Source organism: Girardinichthys multiradiatus, chromosome 2 (assembly GCF_021462225.1).
Source record: "Girardinichthys multiradiatus isolate DD_20200921_A chromosome 2, DD_fGirMul_XY1, whole genome shotgun sequence".
Taxonomy (NCBI): Eukaryota; Metazoa; Chordata; class Actinopteri; order Cyprinodontiformes; family Goodeidae; genus Girardinichthys; species Girardinichthys multiradiatus.
In genome coordinates, this window is record NC_061795.1 from 25,066,219 (window position 1) to 25,085,704 (window position 19,486).

The window sequence follows — 19,486 nt, forward strand, 5'->3', positions numbered from 1 at the left end:
GGGTGTATATTGGTGTGTGTGTGTGTGTGTGTGCTCACACTGTGGCATTCTTTTAACCTCTGTGGAAACTCACTAAAATAAATCCATTTCTAACGTCAGAGAGGCCTCTGTACACCCTGTAATTACAGAAGGGAGGGTGGGATCTGTAGTGGATCATCAGGATGGGGCGGCTTTAGGCTTCTGAAAAGCCACCCAAATGCTTACTCAGTGGCCTAGTACAGGTTTAGTTAAAGCCCTGCAGCAAACAGGCAGAATCAAGGTTTCTCATGCAGCAGGCATAGACAAAATACAACTCTAGCAGCCAGACTCGGCATAACATTAGGAGCAAAGTACTAAAAATTATGTTTGATAGTTGGAGAAAAGACAATAAAGACCGTGGAGCATGTGCTATACCAAAGCACTGACACACCAGTCACACCAGGTATCTTCCTCTGGCTTAAATACAGCACATCAGAAGTGGAAAAGTACCTAAAAGAATAAGCCTCTGTATCCCCAACTTGCACTGCACATTAGCCCATAATCCCCTTCTGATAGTGTGGATCCCCTCCGTGCTTGCATGTGCTAGCATGCCCAGTAAGTGGCGAGCGTGGCAGCTGCAAGGAGCCATAATTAACACCCTGAGCCGAGGTGAGAGGACTTCCGCGGGCCGCCGTCATTCATGAGAGACATGAAGCAGGAAGCGTTCTGGGCAACTCTGTGTAATCTCTCTTTTGTTTCAAAAGGTGCTATTACCTCTGTGCCTTTACTGAGTCCAGATGTCCAGATCTGCATGGCTAAGTGGATCTACTAATTCTGTTTAGTTCTGTTTTTGCAAATTAATTCAGCAATTTGACTGTATTGTCCTTTACTGCAAATTGTGTACCTTGAAAAAGAGAAGTTTATAGACTTGGACGCTTATAGACTAGAATCTACAGCCAGAAGAATGCAATGAGACTTGGACTGATTGGGTAGGGGCCTGTGTCACTAGTCATAGCATATGTTAATAATTAATATCTTCAACTGTTAAATCTTTTTACACTGGGCTTATTGTGTGGGCTATATACTATAGTAAGCTAACATTAGGTAGTGTTGGCTTAACCTCACATCTTGTACCACTCCATGGCGTCCTTCTTTCTCATGCACTTATTCGGAGAGTTTCATCTTGCCGCCAATAGCTTTTTCTGGGTCTTCTTTCACACTGACTCTGACAAAACCTATAGAGAAAGCTGCAAGGTCCTCCAGTCCTGTGGTGAGCAACAATCAAGGCTGTTGTGTTTGTGTAACATATAAATCACATCATGTTACTTTTCAGACTCTGGGGCCTTGCTATTTACGCTCCCGCCCTCATTAGATGGTACTCAATTATAATGGAAAACGAACCAAACCGTGTAGAGTAGAACTGACCCAAGACGAACAGCACTGAGTAGGTACTAATGGGAAAGGGGTATACGGCTGGTTCTAGCCACCTTTTCAAAAAAACTAATTTCAGTCACTTTTATCTGGATTTTTGTTCTTTCAGTCATGATCTATATTTAATGACAGGAACCTTTTTCATAAAACCGTCCAAGCATCTATGCAACAAGCTGGCAGAAAAATAGGTTCTCCCTTGCAGCAGTAGTGCACAAAAAACACGTATATGGCAAAAAGGTGTTTAAATCCTGCCTTGAAATGTGTTATGAAAGAGGCTGTTTAATTGAGAGTTTTTTGCGTTCAGCTTTTTCGTTATCTCATCGGACTTGAGTACCAGGAAACGAGGCCCCCATCTGTCTATAATCTCCCACTTTATACTACAATCCACTCATGAACACAGCAACACAATACTTAAACTCTAAGGTAGATACTGACCCCCGACCTGGAAGGATCCATCCACATTTTCCAGATGAGAACTATCACTTCAGGCTAAGAGGAGCTAAATCTTATTTGGGCTCATACCTGCCCAAGTGCAAATTGAAAGTTACTTAATGATGCCAACATAACACCCTTTGACTAGGATCTATTTTCCTGTGCTGCCAGAAAAACTCCATTTGCAAAGTAACAACGTAAAATTCACGTTCTCAATTTCCTCATTTGTATTTGTTGTTATGCATCAGCATGGGATGTATGGGATTGCTTTTGGGGTGCCAATGTTAGAGCAGGGATGGGACGGATAATCTAATAAAAGCTAGCACAGATAATGTAGGATGCTTTTTCCCCACCCAAGTGTTAGGAATAACCTTTATTAATATGACTCATAGCTGTTTTCCGATTTATACCATAGTAATATAAAATACAAGTTCTAATGTTTCCCTTTTGTTAGAATAGGATAAGAATGCTCATCGACACACATTACAAGGATAAATGGCCCAAGGGTTGTCATGAATGACCTGAGGCTGGGGCACTGGGTTTGATAGTGGAGCAGCTGGTATAACTGGTTTGATTAGAAAGCCACATCACACTTAGATTAAGGATGGACACCCGCTACTACACAACCTAACAGATAGACACCACCATGGTGACACATAGTCTACTGATCATCACTGAGGGAGTGCACATCCATTGCATTAGAGTGCCAGATATAAAAACTGTATGTGACCTTCTATCGGGGCTCTTCGTCATCCTCTAACAGACGGCGACGATCCGAGACGGGAGCCTCAGCGCTGATCTCTGTAATCATTCCTCTGCCTTAATTTAGATTAAAATAGCTAAAAGTTAGAAACTGGTTGAGAGTCGTTCCTTTAAGAGTCAGTGTTAGATAAAGTGTGTGATTACTTCTGGGGACCAAGGACCGGAGGAGCTCCGAGGCGTCTGACCGCCAACAGGGTGCGGTAGCTCAGACACAAGTAACTATCTGGGTAGTTAAAAAGGTTTCCAGAAGTTAAGTTTCAGGGAAAAAAAATGGTATGGAAACAATAGTCAAAACGATCATATGTATCTTGTGAACACTGAAACAAAATGGGGCCTTGTTTTCTGAAGGGCCTCAGAGAAGCTTATTCTTTTCCAGAAAACAGTAATCAATACCATTCCTGAGCTCATGAAATGCACAGAGTTGCTTACATGGCTTTTCCCTTTCTCTCCATTTTGCCCAGAGTTACAGTCTTCCTGCCACAACTATCTCAGCTCAGGAAGAGAGCAGAGAAGGCGCCTTACAAGAGACCAGCCAGGCTGGAAGCTGTGTTGTCAATTGGCCTCTCCCCAGCCCTGTCTAATTGGACCACCTCTTATGGTGGCTTGTGAGAACGGCTCATTGTGTCTTAACTCCTCACCACCTCACCACCCAGTATAATGGCGTGTCAGTTCCTCTTCAACAGTGATGTGGGCCTATTTTCCCATAACGGAGACACAAAGGAGCATGATAATAGCCGCTGGTTGTAAGGAAGAAAGTATAGGCAGAAACAGAGGCGGAGTGGAGCCACTCCTCTCCGCTGTTTGAACTCTTCATAGTCCTGGCTCCAGACAGGCAGCAGGCCCAGAGGAGGCTGTTGGAGCCTTTATGGAGGTGGTGCAGGACAGTGATATGCACTCAGCAACGCACAAAATCAAAGACAACTCTTTTCAACAAATGGTTTCATTGACTGTTATATAAAAGACTCTGTTTGAAACAAACTTAAAAAAATATTCCTAATATCTGTGAAAACATGCACACACATATATCCGAGCTACTGCACCCTGTTGGCGGTCAGACACCTCGGAGCTCCTCCGGTCCTTGGTTCCCAGAAGTAATCACACACTTTATCTAACACTGACTCTTAAAGGAACGACTCTCAACCAGTTTCTAACTTTTAGCTATTTTAATCTAAATTAAGGCAGAGGAATGATTACAGAGATCAGCGCTGAGGCTCCCGTCTCGGATCGTCGCCGTCTGTTAGAGGATGACGAAGAGCCCCGATAGAAGGTCACATACAGTTTTTATATCTGGCACTCTAATGCAATGGATGTGCACTCCCTCAGTGATGATCAGTAGACTATGTGTCACCATGGTGGTGTCTATCTGTTAGGTTGTGTAGTAGCGGGTGTCCATCCTTAATCTAAGTGTGCTGTGGCTTTCTAATCAAACCAGTTATACCAGCTGCTCCACTATCAAACCCAGTGCCCCAGCCTCAGGTAATTAATTCAATACAACCCTTGGCCATTTATCCTTGTAATGTGTGTCAATGAGCATTCTTATCCTATTCTAACAAAAGGGAAACATTAGAACATGTATTTTATATTACTATGGTATAAATGGGAAAAAACAGCTATGAGTCATATTAATAAAGGTTATTCCTAACACATAGATACACATATATTCTTGCTACCGCCTCCTATTAGAATCCATGTGTCACTGAATCCCTCTATTGCTGAATGCTGGCAGAGAGCTCTACACCCCTCCTCTCATCACCATCACCGCCAACCTGACAACCCAACACTAGCAATTATAAAGGAAGCCAGCTAAACCACATCCAGTTTGGCTCCGGTTTTTAAGATTCCAACAGGCTTGTAAAACTTCCTGGTTTCTCTGCAGACATTCCAGAACTCTTGTGATGGATTGAGGGTGCCGTATCCCTTTCTAGGTTAGAACAAGGTCCACTGTGAAAAATGACCGATCAACAAAGCTGAAGAATTAGAGCCTTTTGGAAGTAAGGCAACTACTGAGGCTGAGTCACTTCATTATTTCCTCCAACACTGTCCTCAAATGCTCCGGCTCTTCACAGTTGTCATTATTCTGGCTCCTCAGGACCTCAAGGACATCTGGATCAGTGGAGCTAGCTTATCCTTAAAATGTAATTATAAACTTAATCCTGTAAATGTGACAGAGATGTCATCATCCGAAGCCTCCTATCCTGCAACAAACAAAAACATCACACAACTTTTCATAGTGGCAATTTCCTGTTTGCTTCAGCAAAAGAAGTGGAGCAGATGGAAAGTTCCACATGAGCAGTGAGGTCCTTGCTCATCTGATATCATGGCAAATTTCACAGAGCATCTGGATCGTATTAAAGCCTTATTTGTGTTAACTCCAATAACAACACGTCAGGAAACAATAACATAAGAACAAAACTGCCTCTTATAAAGGGCTTGTTAATAATTATGTTATAAATTAAACTAAACCTTTATAAACCATCACTGAACAACTACACATCTGCCCTGTGAAAAATGAAACAATGAAAATGTGTGCTAGGGAACCACTTTAAAATATGAATACCTTTTTAAAGGCTTTGGAAATATTTAATAAAAATGACAATGTATTTGATAAAGCTGTTAGCACTTAAGAAAACTGTTAAAAGGCACCTATATGGACTACCATCAACAAGGGCTTATAAACAACCAATAATTACGTTAGTAAACTATGTGGGTTGTTAATTAAGCTGTCAACACCATTAATAAGAGTTATATTGCAGCTGTGAGAGATGTTTTTAGACACTAAAGCATTTTCGCTATTTGACAAGCCACTGTAAAACATGAGCTAATGAAAATATAAAGAAGAGTGCCAATTAAAATGACACTTCACTTTTAGGGGAGATTATAAATAATTATTTATGCTGCTAATAGTTCAGTTTTTAACACGTTCTGAAACATTAACTGCCTAACAAACAGCAGGTAGTTGTAAGATATTGATAAGAGACTTCATACATCAATGACAAGTCATTATTTGTGCAAGACACTAGTCCTTTTCAACTTATTTCTCACTCTTTAAATAATATGCTATAACTCTCAAATAATAGTTCCTAAACATGGTTAAAGCTTCATTAAAAGCTGGATATAAACGGTTTAAAAGTGATTTATAAGGTATATAGGGCTGTTGTAAAGTGGTACCTAGAGAAATAGTGAATGTGATATAATGAGCTAATAATGCAGACCAAACAGAATCAATATGCGAATACTTTATTATCAATGTGTGAATGGTGTTAGCTTTTTGTCTGGATATTAATAGTATATGAAAACTATACACCAAATCCAGGCTCATCCTAATTTTGCTGTATAACTTCTCAAATATTATATATATATATATATATATATATATATATATATATATATATATATATATATATATATATACTTGCCAAAGTGCATTTTCTGTTTTTCCTCTTGTCCATATACACATTGCACCATACATAAATAATGACATTGTAAAAATGACTTTGTATTTACATGTATAATATATATTTTATATAATATATAAAACTTTATATTAAATCTAGGTAGATGATATTTGGGAAAGTTTGTGGGATCCGTTTGTGTTATCTATGGTTGTTGAGGAGAATCTCCAGCCAACAAGGGCAGGAAGTAATGAACTGTCTTGAGTAACAGGGTCCCCAGCCCTTAGCAAAGCTAATGCGCACACTGTTGGGGTCATAGGGTCCATCCAGGAAGTCCAAGTCGGGGGAGTGCCTCAGGAGGCACGAGCGCTCATAGTCAAATACTTTGATGGAGTATCCTGGCATCACTTTTCGCACAACCAGAGTCCTGCTGTTGGGCATGTCCAGCGTAGGTGAGTTGACAAATATTGGATGCTCACTTCGATTGTACGCCCAAACGCCGTCGGACTCTTTGCTGAGGAGGATGCCATAGCCGATTTTGCCCCGCGTGCGTTGAACGTTGCTGCTGCGGTGATCCAGGTTGAGCTGGCCCAGGCAGAAGCCTGTGCCCTGAGGTAGATCATAGAAGATGCTGACGGAGTGCTCGTACACCGTGTAGAGGCGGCCCACGCGAGTGCGGTGCTCCCAGTACGCCACGTTACACCAGTGGCTCTGCTTCGGGGCATTTGGCGACATGCTGGCATCTAGAAGTGACAGAGAAACAGTCATTAAACAAAACATAAACACAAGTAAATAAAGCTCTTAAAAAGAAAAGGTTGAATTTAAAGGGATTAACTACCTCTTTTATTGTTCAGAGCAGATGGACACACTATAAAAATGGCTGAATGAGGCCCTCTACTGAAACATAATCCTGGCATAAATATCATATCACACTCACACACAGTACTGTACATACCCTAAGGGTCAGTCCAGCTCAGAACGTGCACTTCCTCACTCTGTCTCAGGAGGGCACTGTAATTATTAACCTCTGACCACCCAGCAGACCTGCTCAATGCTCTTTGCTTATGCATTTCATAAGCAGATCGTGTTTACTAGAATGAAACAAGGTAATAGCACTCATACAGCCTAACACACAAGCTACAGTAAAACGTTTTGAAAAGTTTATTTAAAGCCAACGTTCTACTTCATGTTTCATTGTTCCGTTAGAACAAACCAGGCATCTTGCTCCTAAACATCTCAGCCCAGTAAATCAGCTTCTTAATTCAGTTTCATGGCTGCAGTCAGTGAATTCTTTTCAGTGACAGCCCTCAGCACTCCACAGTGAGTTACTGCTCCCAAGGTAGACTTCGATCTTTAACATAGACACACACACATGCTGATGACTGCTCCTAGAGACCGTTTCAGTCCACTCTGCTCTTTGCTGTTCTACATTTATATAGCTCATAAAATCTGTGGTATGAGCAGAGGAGAGAGGCCAGTGGATGAGGAAGAAATAGGAATGAAAATACGGGAGAATTCCATGATCTCACATCCGTTCCTTCTCCCTCCTCTCCTAAGAAGTAAAGGAACCCCCTTCCTCCTCTTTACTCGTCTTCCTCACATTCCACAGAAGTGTGTGTGGAGGGGTGATGGGAGTAGGCCAGGCAGGGGGTCCCCCTCCCCCTCCACCCTTCCCCCTGCTGTGGGCCCAGGGAAGGCATTCAGCTCCCTGACAACTTAGCACAAGCCCATGACCCGCTGACCCCCCAGCCTTCATGCTATCAGCTCCCATTAACTCACACACAGAGTGATGCCATTATTTTGCTTCAGAGAGTCTACTGGCACAGAAGATTTAAAGCCTGGGCCTGTGGCCCCATTCTTTTCAGTCTCTCTGCTCTCAGGGCTTAATGACCGCCCGCCCCATTAACAAACGCCTTTAAGGTGGAGCATTGTGGATCCACACATCACCAAAATGCCTCGCTCACCTCCTACCCAACTAAAGCTTTCTGCTGAGTGACCCACACTAGTAAAGTTTATTCAAAGATTAGCAAAAACGTTGACCAGACTTGCATAGACAAAAATGCCTGCTGGTTCAAGGTGCTCTGTTACGGAGGAGGGAGGAAAATAGTGATGGAGTGCAGCGGGTGGAGTGGGGTGGTGGGGGGGGAAGCTGAAGACAGGCTCTCTGTGTGTTTGCGCACACACTGATGGCTGAAATGACCCCCCTCTCTTCAGAGGCCCCAACATGCATGTGCCATTAGTGAATTCCACACTCCAGCTCCTCCACTCCGAGCTCGGCTTTTACCGCTGCTCAGCTCGGCCACACAAAGAATTTAGCCCCAACTCATTTATGGCCCTCCATTGTCTCAAATCAAACGAAGCCCACACATCAAGGGCAAACTCACTTTGAAACAGTGCACACAAAAAAGCACCAAATGGCTGATGACTTAGAGAGTTTTGGCAGTTGTATCTAGTTTTCACACCTAGCCAGGAACAGGCCGCCAGAAAACAGCAGAGGAGCAGGAAGAGGAAAGAATAGGGCAAAATTAGATATGTATTTTATGTTAGCAATCCATCAGCCAAGGCTTTTCTTCTACTTTAAATAGGTTTTACTACAGTCATGCACTAATGTATCCTTTATGTATGTTAGTTCTGACAATGGAATTACATTTAATGACTAAACTTGACTGTTTTTTGTTAATTTTCCACTACAAAGAGTTGTTTTTTATCTTACTGAATTCAGCAGATTACCTTTACAATGATGTTTCTTCCCCAACACACAGACTGTGTTTTTAAATTTAAATACCTCAGAGCCGTGTTTGGATACTCCGCAGATCTTCACCTATATTTTACAACTAATTTTAGTGGGCATGAAGCTTTGATTAGTACCATTGGACCATAAAGTGACTCAGACACAGATCCAAGCAAAGCCGAGGGCAAATCTCAAAGTTCAGACACGAGGCGTAGAAGTCAGGGCGTGTCCTCCTCCCCCTCCCTAACCACAACATGGACGCCCAACTCTCTCAGACTCCACATCTTGCTTTTTAAGAGGGTCTGCTCTGGGTGGAGCGATGACGGATGGGAGCAATTACTGGCGCTCTGCATCCATTTAACCCTGCCACCTTTTAACAGCTCGGTTTACCCATTAGAATTGTAGCGCATGTTATTATTGTTATTTTATTCTCAAAAGCCTCTCCTCTTAGTGTCAGTCTCAGGGTTGTTGGGCTCCGCTGCGGCCTGGATGCTGCATTTCCTACTTTGCACAGCCAGAGGCAATGATCTGAACACTTGGGGAGATGATGAAGCCTAACGTCTTCTGGAACCAAACTTACAAAACAGATGGAACAACAAAAACCTTAGCAAGTGTTAGGTCCATAATGTATTCTATAATTAGTAAAATCCTTCTTGCTTAATGCAGGCCTCAATGTTATACCTCTAAAATTGGACCTTTAAGAATCAGTAAGTACAGTATGGCTCAAAATATATGGTAAGACTTCAAACCAATGCAGTACCGGATTGTTGTATCGTCACATTTCTCATACAGGAAAAAAGATGTACCCAGAGTTTGCTATCAATAACATGGCTTGAGCTGAATAGATAATAAGTGATTGTGTTTTCCTTTATCCTATATTAGACAAATTAGGAGTATTAAAAGAAGGGTATTTGGTATCTGCACAAACACATTCTTAAATAAGTTTGAAAAAACTATAATAAACAAAAAAATGATATAGTTTCTTTGGGGTGTGACCTGCAGATTCAGATTTTTTAAGGACTATGTGCAGCAGGTAATTTCATAGAGGTAGTAAAAAAAAAAAAACAAAGGAAAATGAAGGGATCACAAGAATATGCCCATTTATGCAAAGAAAAATGTGTCCTTAACCTTTATCTGATTCTTATTAAACTCCAGTGCATCAAAGTGCATCAAAGACCATGCAATTGTACATGTAGTTTTAGGCAGAACATTTTGGGAGGTCTTAGTTTGTATTAATTTAATGAATGGAAACAAAACAATTAGATTTTTCAGTGTTACCTGTTGATTCCCGATCAGAGCCAATCAAGGAAAGATTGGTTGAATTCCAACACTGGTTGAATGATTAGTACATTTTTAGAAAATGGAAAAAATATAAAAAGCCAAAGTAAAACAGGGATATTTCAAATGAAGTAATATTTAAAGATAAAAATTTTACTTTTATAATTCCTAACACCATTCCTAAAATCATTTAAAGCACACTGATTCATACTAATTCAGTGCTCAGACACTACTATAGCCTAACACCCGAGAGATGAGAAACCTATCACTACCAAATACTTTTAATTCTGACAGAGGTACAATTTACTCAAGGTAAAAAATAATATAGAAACACAATTTCAAACAAAAAGACTAATTTAATTGGCTGAACCACATCATACAGAAACAAAAACTTAAAATCTATTTCTGCCCAAAACAATTATCGCAGTGCATATCTTTCTCCACTGAATATAATGTTCCCGACAGTTACTTTAATGAGCCTAAAAGATCCTGATAGTTGCTTATAATTTGTACAACAAATCCAAAGACAGGATCCTTTATAGTCCTTCTGGCTTTTTGAAGCTACTTGAAAGTTTTTCTTTTGAGTTTAGATGCTTTTAAACTTATTCTGAGTCTAATATTTGAACTTTTTGAGCAGAGGAACATTTTATTTTGTTTGTTTGGAAACTGTACTTTAACCTTATGAAACATTTGATCATAAAAAGGCAACTAAGTATTAAGACTAAATCCTTTAAGGACCTTCTTCATGGCAACCTGTAAGAAAGAGATGCTTTATTTTCATATATCTTCTGCAAATTCTATAACAAAAAACAAAAAAAACAAAAACATAGCACTGTTTGATAAGGATAAGGGACTATTTTAGTATACAATTTGTGATTTCCAAAGAACTGTCAGATGAAAACCTGTCATAACATAGTTTAACTGATGCAGGATGACACATAGGTCATGTGTCAGTTCGCTGTTGGATTTGTTTTACTTCTTTCTTAAAAATGCGACACCATTCATCGTCCTCTTTTTTGTTCACTTTCATTTCTTTATCACGGATTAAACTGGACAGAGCAAAAGGACTAAACAGAAAGGGTTACAATAAAGTCTTGTTCCTCTGAAACAAATTATGAAGAAATAATGATGGTTCAACAACTGTTGCTCAGAATTATACCAGGCTGCACAATATTCTGTCATGTGATTATGATTTTACTGTTAAATATTCTGATGATGATGTCAGTTTATTTGCTGATGTTTTGCCATGCCTGCTTTCACCGCTCTATGTGACCTCTTGGATATCGAAAATTAAAATCTTAGCTCTGGGCATATAGTACAGTGAGAAACCATCCAGTGGGCTAAATATCCTATAGGCATGCAACATGTATTCATGGCACTAGAAATATATTAGCTTACAGTTGTTGAAATCGAACAGTCCTTTTTGATATTAAGACTTCATCCAGTGATATTGCGATGAGGATACATTGGCTATATATTGTGCAGACTGGGTATTGTATATTGGAAAATTAGGTCATTAACACAGCCCACTCATGTCATATACAAATAACTGAAGGTTAACAAGAAGTTAAAAAAAAGGTAGTGGCTGCGTTGCTGTTAGTTTCTTGCATTCAGGATGAGTTTGGATAATTACTGTTAAGTAAACAAAAATGAGCGCTTGAGTTTCAATGGTAATCCTTGATGATCATCCAGTGATGCTTTTAAAGAAAGCATGAACAGCAAGAGGGATGGGTGAGTACTGAGGGAGAATCAGAGAAGAGCTGCCCCAGGGTAAACACGGCTCGGCAGCCTTGGAGTGAGATGAATGGGAGGCCGAGTGTCAGGGACAGGCAGACAAACAGCAGCTTGCCCTACGTGCTAACGTCTCGCCATCAGGCTCTGCCCCCCCCCATTCCATCTCACTTCAACTCTCCGTAGCACGAAAGCAGGTACAAGAAAAGCATCCATTCCTCAGAAACTTTAAATAGGAGTAAAAAGAGGAAAAAACTGAAAACTGCTGCAAGGCTTGGGGAGGAGTGCAGCAGTGTTTGATGCCATGCCAAGGATTAGATCTTCCCCCAGCTATTGGTCTCTTCAAGCAAACTGATTACAGGTTTAGAGTGTGGATAGGCGGTCAGGAAACCAACAACTAGAGATGCATCAATAAATTGGCTAGCGACTGTAACTGGTCATAGTTTAGCCTAACCATCAAACAACTGGTGGGAAATGTGAAAAAGCATATCTTTTTCTAAGCGCTAACAGGCTGAACAACACTGTGGATAAAGTTGTAGAGGGACAAAGATTCAAAGAAATTCGTATGAAATTTGTCAGGAGTCATCCAAAGCCATTATTTTCAAAAAAATAGTAGACAAGCTCAGTGTAACAATCTGGTTGTTGCCTGAGCAAATGCTTCAAATTTTAATTACATATCTTTACTTCTTCCTTTTTTTTTTGTCGTAAATGATTTCTCAGTCTTGTTTACGCTGCTGCTGGCTGGGCGTACAAACCATAAGTCATCACTACATCACTCCAAAAGACCCGTGAAACCGGCTTGCCCTCATGCAGTTAGCTGTTGCTGACCTGTGACTACCTTGCTTGGAGCATAACAGAGGCGGGCTGACTTCTACCCTTCTCTCAGCATCTGTCCTGTCACAAAATATATTGAGAAAGCAAAAAGGCACCTAAGTCTTGCCTTAAAGTATTTTGGGTAAGGCACTTACATTAGCTATTTTCAGTAACTATCAGGTATGTGTCTAAAAATGAAGTCAGAGGAAGCACAGAGATGTAAGAAGTTACTTACAAGCAAAATGTTTGTTCTACAACGTGTCAAAGCATGTCTCTGGTTCATTCAGGCTGTGAGAAAGCAAGAAAGAGCAAAGCTTTCAAGAAATAACTGGAAGGCGTAGCAGAGTACAGCTAAATCTGTTTATTCTTTTGTGTTCTCAACTTCTGTTTTCTATGGAAGAAGTTGGATTTGGGCATGTTAGCTACCTTTTGAAATTTAAGAGACAAGGATCTAAATTCTCCCCAGAATACGCTGCTGTTTTACTAGCGCTAGCCAACCCAAAATTCTGATCTTTGTATTTCCACCAAAAACTGTATGTGCACAAGTGCATAGAAACAACATTTCTCAATCCCTATACAACAAAGTGGGGGAAAAGCAAGAGCCCTACGTCTCCTGCCTCAGGGTATGGTATGGCTTTAATTTAGTGGACAATGGCTCCCACAGGCTTTACTGCAACCTCTGAGCAGGCTACATTTAGGTTGGCGTCTGGGCTATCACTGCCATCGAAGTTGCCTTATCAGACAGACATGCTAACTGGAGCTGCTGTTACATGTCTATGGATTTTTCTCCCTGAGGTTTGGTCTTTCTCTGCTAAGAGAGAAAGAGAGCAAAAGATACAGCAACAGAGATATGTGCTGGAAGAAAACAATGTGGGAGCCCAAGAAACAGAATCCAGTCACCAAACCTTCCTGGTCACAATGGGAATGCTTTACATTGTCATCCACTTCCTCCTCACTTTTCCTCCATTTCTGTTTTGAGGATGACCCCATGAGAGAGGAAAAGTGCTGTGCCCCAGATAGCAGATAACCAACAGAATCCATAAATTAAATCAATAAACAACAGAGGGTGTAAAAAGCACAGGAAGCCAAGGAAGGTAATATGTCGGAGCTCCTGCAGCCCGTTAGAGACTCTCAGTTTGATAGGTAACTCTTCTGTATTTACAAGCAAAGTTATCCCGGAGAGGCCTAGGAGACCTTTCTAGGGCAAGTAAAAGTTATGTGAAAACTGTGGGGGGTTTGTGAACATGTCATATATACAGGCTGCCTTACAAACCGGCAAAGTACGAGAAAGCAAAATACTCAGGGAACATCCTGTTGGATGGCTGCACTCTTTCACCTCCACATGCAACCTTTCTTTCTGTGTGTGTTTTTGTGTGTAAGTGTGAACATGTTTGTATGCTGGTGTGTGAAGGAGGTTTGAGCCAAGTAGTCTGGAGCATTTGCGTAGGGGAGACCCAGCACATTCCTGAACCCCTCCCTCGCTGCACCTCCTCACTTCCTACTCGGGGTAAGGCTTTGGGAGCAGCAATGAGGGCTTTATTTTCTTTCCATGTTTTACAACCTTTTATCTAGTTTTAAATGTGTTAGCCTTGACTGACTCACATCAATACAGCAACTGCTGGCTTTGAAACTCTTAGACAAAGTATTTATTTCGCTTATACGGTCAAAGGTCTGGAACGGCTAGTGACGAGTAATTTGCTTTTATTCAATTTGCTCAGAACGTCCAAGCAAAGCAAATGACATCTTATGCCTACAGTTGCTAGTTTCTTTACAGAAACATGTAATTAGCACTCTAACTTAAAAAGAAATGTTAACTTGATCAACTTAATAACTTATCATTACACACACAAATAAATAAGAACAAATAAACTGTGCGTGCAACAAGTGCACAAATAGGGTTAAAGCTACACAAAATTAGCTGTTTTTTAAGAAGGGTAATATGGCTCACTGCACAGGCTGCCATTCTATTGAGGAGCACCAGAAGCCCTCAAAACAATCAAATTTGTTATTATGACTTGATCGCATATTCTTCAGATCAAAGCGGACATGCCCTGTTTGGTTATGGTGTAAGCACTGAAGGAACGTATGGCCTGCTTAAGGCTGATGATACTGTTTGTATCTGAGTCATAGATTCTTATTCAGCACTAAATTGAATGGCTACCTAACTCCACTTATAAAAACCTGGACACTGATAAGACCTGTACTGGATTGATCTACACTGGGAAAAAGGTTTTGTGATATATGACACCTTTATTCTCCTTGTGAATAAATAGAAAAAACACTTTCAACATTTTGTTTTGCCATTATGACCATCTGAGATTGAGACGAGCATGAAACTTGGCCTAAATAGAGTAGTTATTTTACACTGATCATAGATTCTTCCTGAAACAGCCTTGATTTGCAAAACTTTAAATTTACTATAAACAATTTTAAAATATGGCTACGCAGTGCAAACATGGAGCCTCATACAGGGTGACATTCATGCAACAACTGCCAGTTTTTTACAGGTACTCTGAGACAGTTATAATGTATAGTAACCTTCTATGAATATGTCACCATTGGTTTTCAATAAGCATAAGTGATTTATTTTTATTTTTTCAGGATTCAATGTTTTACAAAGTAACCATATTTCCAAACATAAAGAAGTATCTAATCACATATTTCAACATTTTAAAAGAAAATATATTATAAATTTATTAGGATTATTCAGTTCTCTGGTAAAGCTCTTTAAGATCTACCTGCTAGTAATGACAAAGTGTTTTTTAACAAAAAAAGAAAGCCATACACATTTTTTATGAGGTTTCAAATAAGCAATAGTGCCATAATACTGGATGTTGGACCAAATTGCAGACAATGGCGAGGGAGCCACGAGGTGAGTAATATAATTTCCTTAATAATAAAAAGACTTACAGTCCGGCACACGATAGGATTGTGGAGACAATGGAGTGGGCAGCAAACAGGATAGTTAACAGGGCAGTTTCCAGGAGGAACCAGTGGAGAATAATAACAAGGGAGTATAAGTACTGAGGGTGATTGGAGAATAGACCAATGAATACAGGGAGATAATAAAAGGGGAATCAGGATCAGCTGGTGGGAGAGAGACTGAAGGCAACTAAGAGAGAGGGATTAATTAACATGATGAGACGGGAGTGCAGGGAGGTAACAGAAAATAAAGTAAACTGAAATAAGTAAACAATGAAACTGCCAAAAGAACAAATAGGGGAGAACCAGATCTATAAGGAAATACAAACATAAACATATGACCTAAGGATCCAAGGAAGTAACAAAAACCTAACACCAGAATGAATCTAATAAGCCTGAATGAACTGAAATAAAGCAACAGAAGAACATGGCAGTGCAGAGAAAGTAAACCGAACACAAACTCAAAACCCCAAACACAGGCAGATTATGACAAATACACTTTGTAAAAAAAATTTACTTGAAGTACATTCTTAACATTCAGAATGCATCTCATGTATTACATAGTCTGCAGAAGCAATGTGACTGACTTCTTACGAATGCCTAACTAATTCACCAATAATGATGCTCAGAACAGCGACCAATATTTTGTCCCTCCGGAGGTGGGAACAGTCTTCTTTGCTCCACCAGGGGATTAAATGAGATTTAGAATATGTTCTAAAAACACTTCAACTAAAACATGCAAAGCTTTATCATCTATTTCTAAATGACAGCTACTGTAAACACACACCTTGCTCTGCTGTGGGACTTTGCTCTGGGAGATGTTTGCTAAGACGTTAGCGTGCTTCCTCCCTGTCTGTATATAACTTTTTGATAACTTGGCTTCTTAAATGTTTTTTGTAGTTTCAATTAATCATGCATGAACAAAAACTTATAAAATATTTGTCCAGCTGCTTCATTAACTAAGTAATTTATTAATGAGTGGTGTTATTGCAGAATGCGGTACTGTTATCAGATCTCTTCAATACAGCAATCTGTTGAGCCTCAGGTAAGCGTTCCCTGAAAATAAAGTATGGACTGGGTTTAGATTGACTTGCTGTTCTGTCCAGATCCAAATCAGGACTTTGATAATTGTTGTGTCATAGGCTGGAAAGGTTTGGATCCAAATGAACCACAACATCAAAATTTATTATATTAATCTAACGAATTTAAGTTGAAGGGTAGGTATTTTGTTTCGGCTGAGCTGGGAGGTGGAGGTAGCTATGATGGCCTTCGCTACAGTTCAAAATAATGGTTTTCTATTGATTGACCCAGTGGATCAGAGTCTGTGAGAAGAGTGTGTTCTGTAAGGATAATGTGGCACCAGAGTTTCTGTTTCAATCACAACACTTGCTCGACTGAAACCCACACTGCTTCACCGCGGTTATCCAGACACTAGCTACCCAAACAAAGACAACTGTTTCTCCCAAGTCAACCAGCTCACAACAAGAGAGACATTCATTAAAAATGCAAGAGTGAACATTTCAAATTATTCATAAAGTCCTTGTCAACATCTGCAAAAAAGAAACACAGAGGTTACAGGGAATAGCAGGATTTCATTAAGTAAATTATGTGTTGGCAGTCGCAGTCAAGAGTGGAGGAAAGCTTGTGCCAGAACTCTAATCTAAGCCGTACCCTGAAATGTGACAGGCTGACTGCACAGGCATAGTCAGGCCAGCAAGACTTTAGAAATGTACACAAATAAAAGAAAAGCAAACCACACATGACAGAAGTAAATAAGATTTTCCCAGAGGAACACAATTACTGCGAGCTTAAGCATATGCATGCTTGCATGCTGTAATAACAACCACTTGCAATAACATAATTGCAGAATGCAGTTTGTTTTGTCATGTTGTTCTTTAAAAAATTATTTCTAGCATGGTCTGAAGGGAACCATTTTTCAGAACAAGACTACAGACTTCAGAATATGTCTTCTGTGCTAATCCCAATGTTAGGACAAAAGACTGGAATGAAGACACAGAGTATCTCAAAAGTGAGCTAAGCTTGAAGCTTAGTTTTAGGTTGTTGCTAATCTTTTTATAACCTGTCCCATCTTTATGTAGAGCGACAGTCCTTTTTTTAGATCCTCAGAGAGTTCTTTGGCATGAGGAGCCATGCTGAGCTTCCAGTGACCAGTATGAGAGAGTGTGAGAGCAATAACACCAAATTTAACACACCTGCTCCCCATTCACACCTGAGACCTTGTAACACAAGTCACATGACACCTGGGAGGGAAAATGGCTAATTGGGCACAATTTGGACATTTTCACTTAGGGGGGTACTCACTTTTGTTGCCAGCAGTTTATACATTAATGGCTGTGTGTTGAATTATTTTGAGGGGACAGCAAATGTACACTGTTATACAAGCTGTACACTCACTACTTTACATTATATCAAAGTGTCAAATCTTCACTTTTGGCCCATGAAAAGATATAATAAAATATTTTTTAAAATGTGAGGGGTGTACCTTGCAGGAGACATTACAGTTTCTGTAGTTACCAGCACAGGCAAGTATGACCTTTAGTACACATACAACATTTCACTCTATCAGGGTATTTGTACCAAACTTTTAAACAACAAATTAGCTCTTTAACACAAGATGGTTTAAACTAGTTGGTTAGTTGGGGTTAATGTGATAACAGAAAAGCATCAACAGCTAATATAATGTTTTTATCTATTTATAAGTGCTATTTATCTGCTATCATTTGTAGCATAAGCATTGTCATTTGGCTTACATTTCTGAACAGTATCCCAAGACCCTAAACTTGGTCTTTCCCGACCCTAACTTTGGGAACCACTGTATATATTATATACATAAAATATATAATATACATATATATATATATACCTCTATAATTTTCCTCCAGCTGTAAGAGGCTTGTCCAGAGATGTCGAATGACACTGGATTCAACAGTTAATCCACACACAGCATTCACCAGGCTTCAAGAATGCAATGGCTATGCTGAGTTTTAAAAATACTGACAGCCAACGGCTTAGGCACAACTGTCAATGCTCCTCTGGGGAGGAAGGGAAAAAATCTTAAATCTATTTTTTGCCTGCAATTAAGCCACAGGTCTAAATCAAAGCCAGCCAAGGTCGGTGTCTGGATTTAAAATTGTGGGTGAAATGGTCAGAAAATAAAAACGGCATCCACTACTGGCACCACCTTAGCTTAGCCATGCCAGGCGACACAAGGCTAACACATTTACACAGTCCGGCTCAAATGGAGTATTGTTCCCTCGTTCGCTTTGAGAGGAGGCACACGAAAATGCTAAACTAACAGTTGGACATTCCATACATATTTAATGGCACTGCACGCTCTTTATTTGTTGCCGTAACCTTGTGCCCCGAGCTGAATGAATGGCCTTTTGGTGGAGGCAGGATGGTGCTGCTCTGTGGTGTGGCGGGAGTGACGATGGGAGCGTCAGCCATCGCAGAGCACAAAAATAAGCTGACTCTATTTACTTGCTCTGGTAGAATTAAGGGCATAAAAAGTCATAGCACATCTCATGTGTAGTAGGGGTTAAAGTGTCTATACTTTCCTGTGCAATCAAATGGCAAGATCAACACAGTTTGCATTCATTTATGAGGATTTCTCAGTTAGGCTCTGAGATGTTAGTCAAACACACACCAGCGCTCGCACCACACAGGTTGGCCAAGCAGATACAGATAAATACAAAGCCCAGACAGTTAGTTTCTGTTGACATGCAAGGGGATTCAGAGCTCTCTCCGAGGACTGCTGTAGATTAGCCTTGCTTTCACTCTGCACGGAGGGGTCACGTTTCCTCACCACATTACGAACCTGAGTTAGTAGTTCTGAATGTGAGTCACCTCTCAAAACAAATCAGTGTTAAAAAATATCAACACAGTGACAACTACACTTGCTATCTCCAGGTCTGAATGAGATGAAGATGATAAAAGTGTTTTGTTTGAAAGTAACATTTCTACTGCATGCCATAGAAAGATCACACATGAAGAAAACTCACAATTAATAGGGATG

At 40.2% G+C, this 19,486-nt stretch overlaps 1 protein-coding gene across 1 annotated transcript in view; it reads right to left on the minus strand.

Moving 5' to 3' along the window:
- Positions 1-5,804: 5,804 nt before the first annotated feature.
- The window catches only part of smad6b (SMAD family member 6b), a 31,728-nt gene continuing 18,046 nt past the window's right edge, over positions 5,805-19,486 (minus strand). Inside the window, exon 4 of the mRNA XM_047385297.1 lies at positions 5,805-6,718. Coding sequence (XP_047241253.1) covers positions 6,177-6,718 — 542 coding nt within the window. The 3' untranslated portion in view covers positions 5,805-6,176. The remainder of the gene's footprint in view (positions 6,719-19,486) is intronic.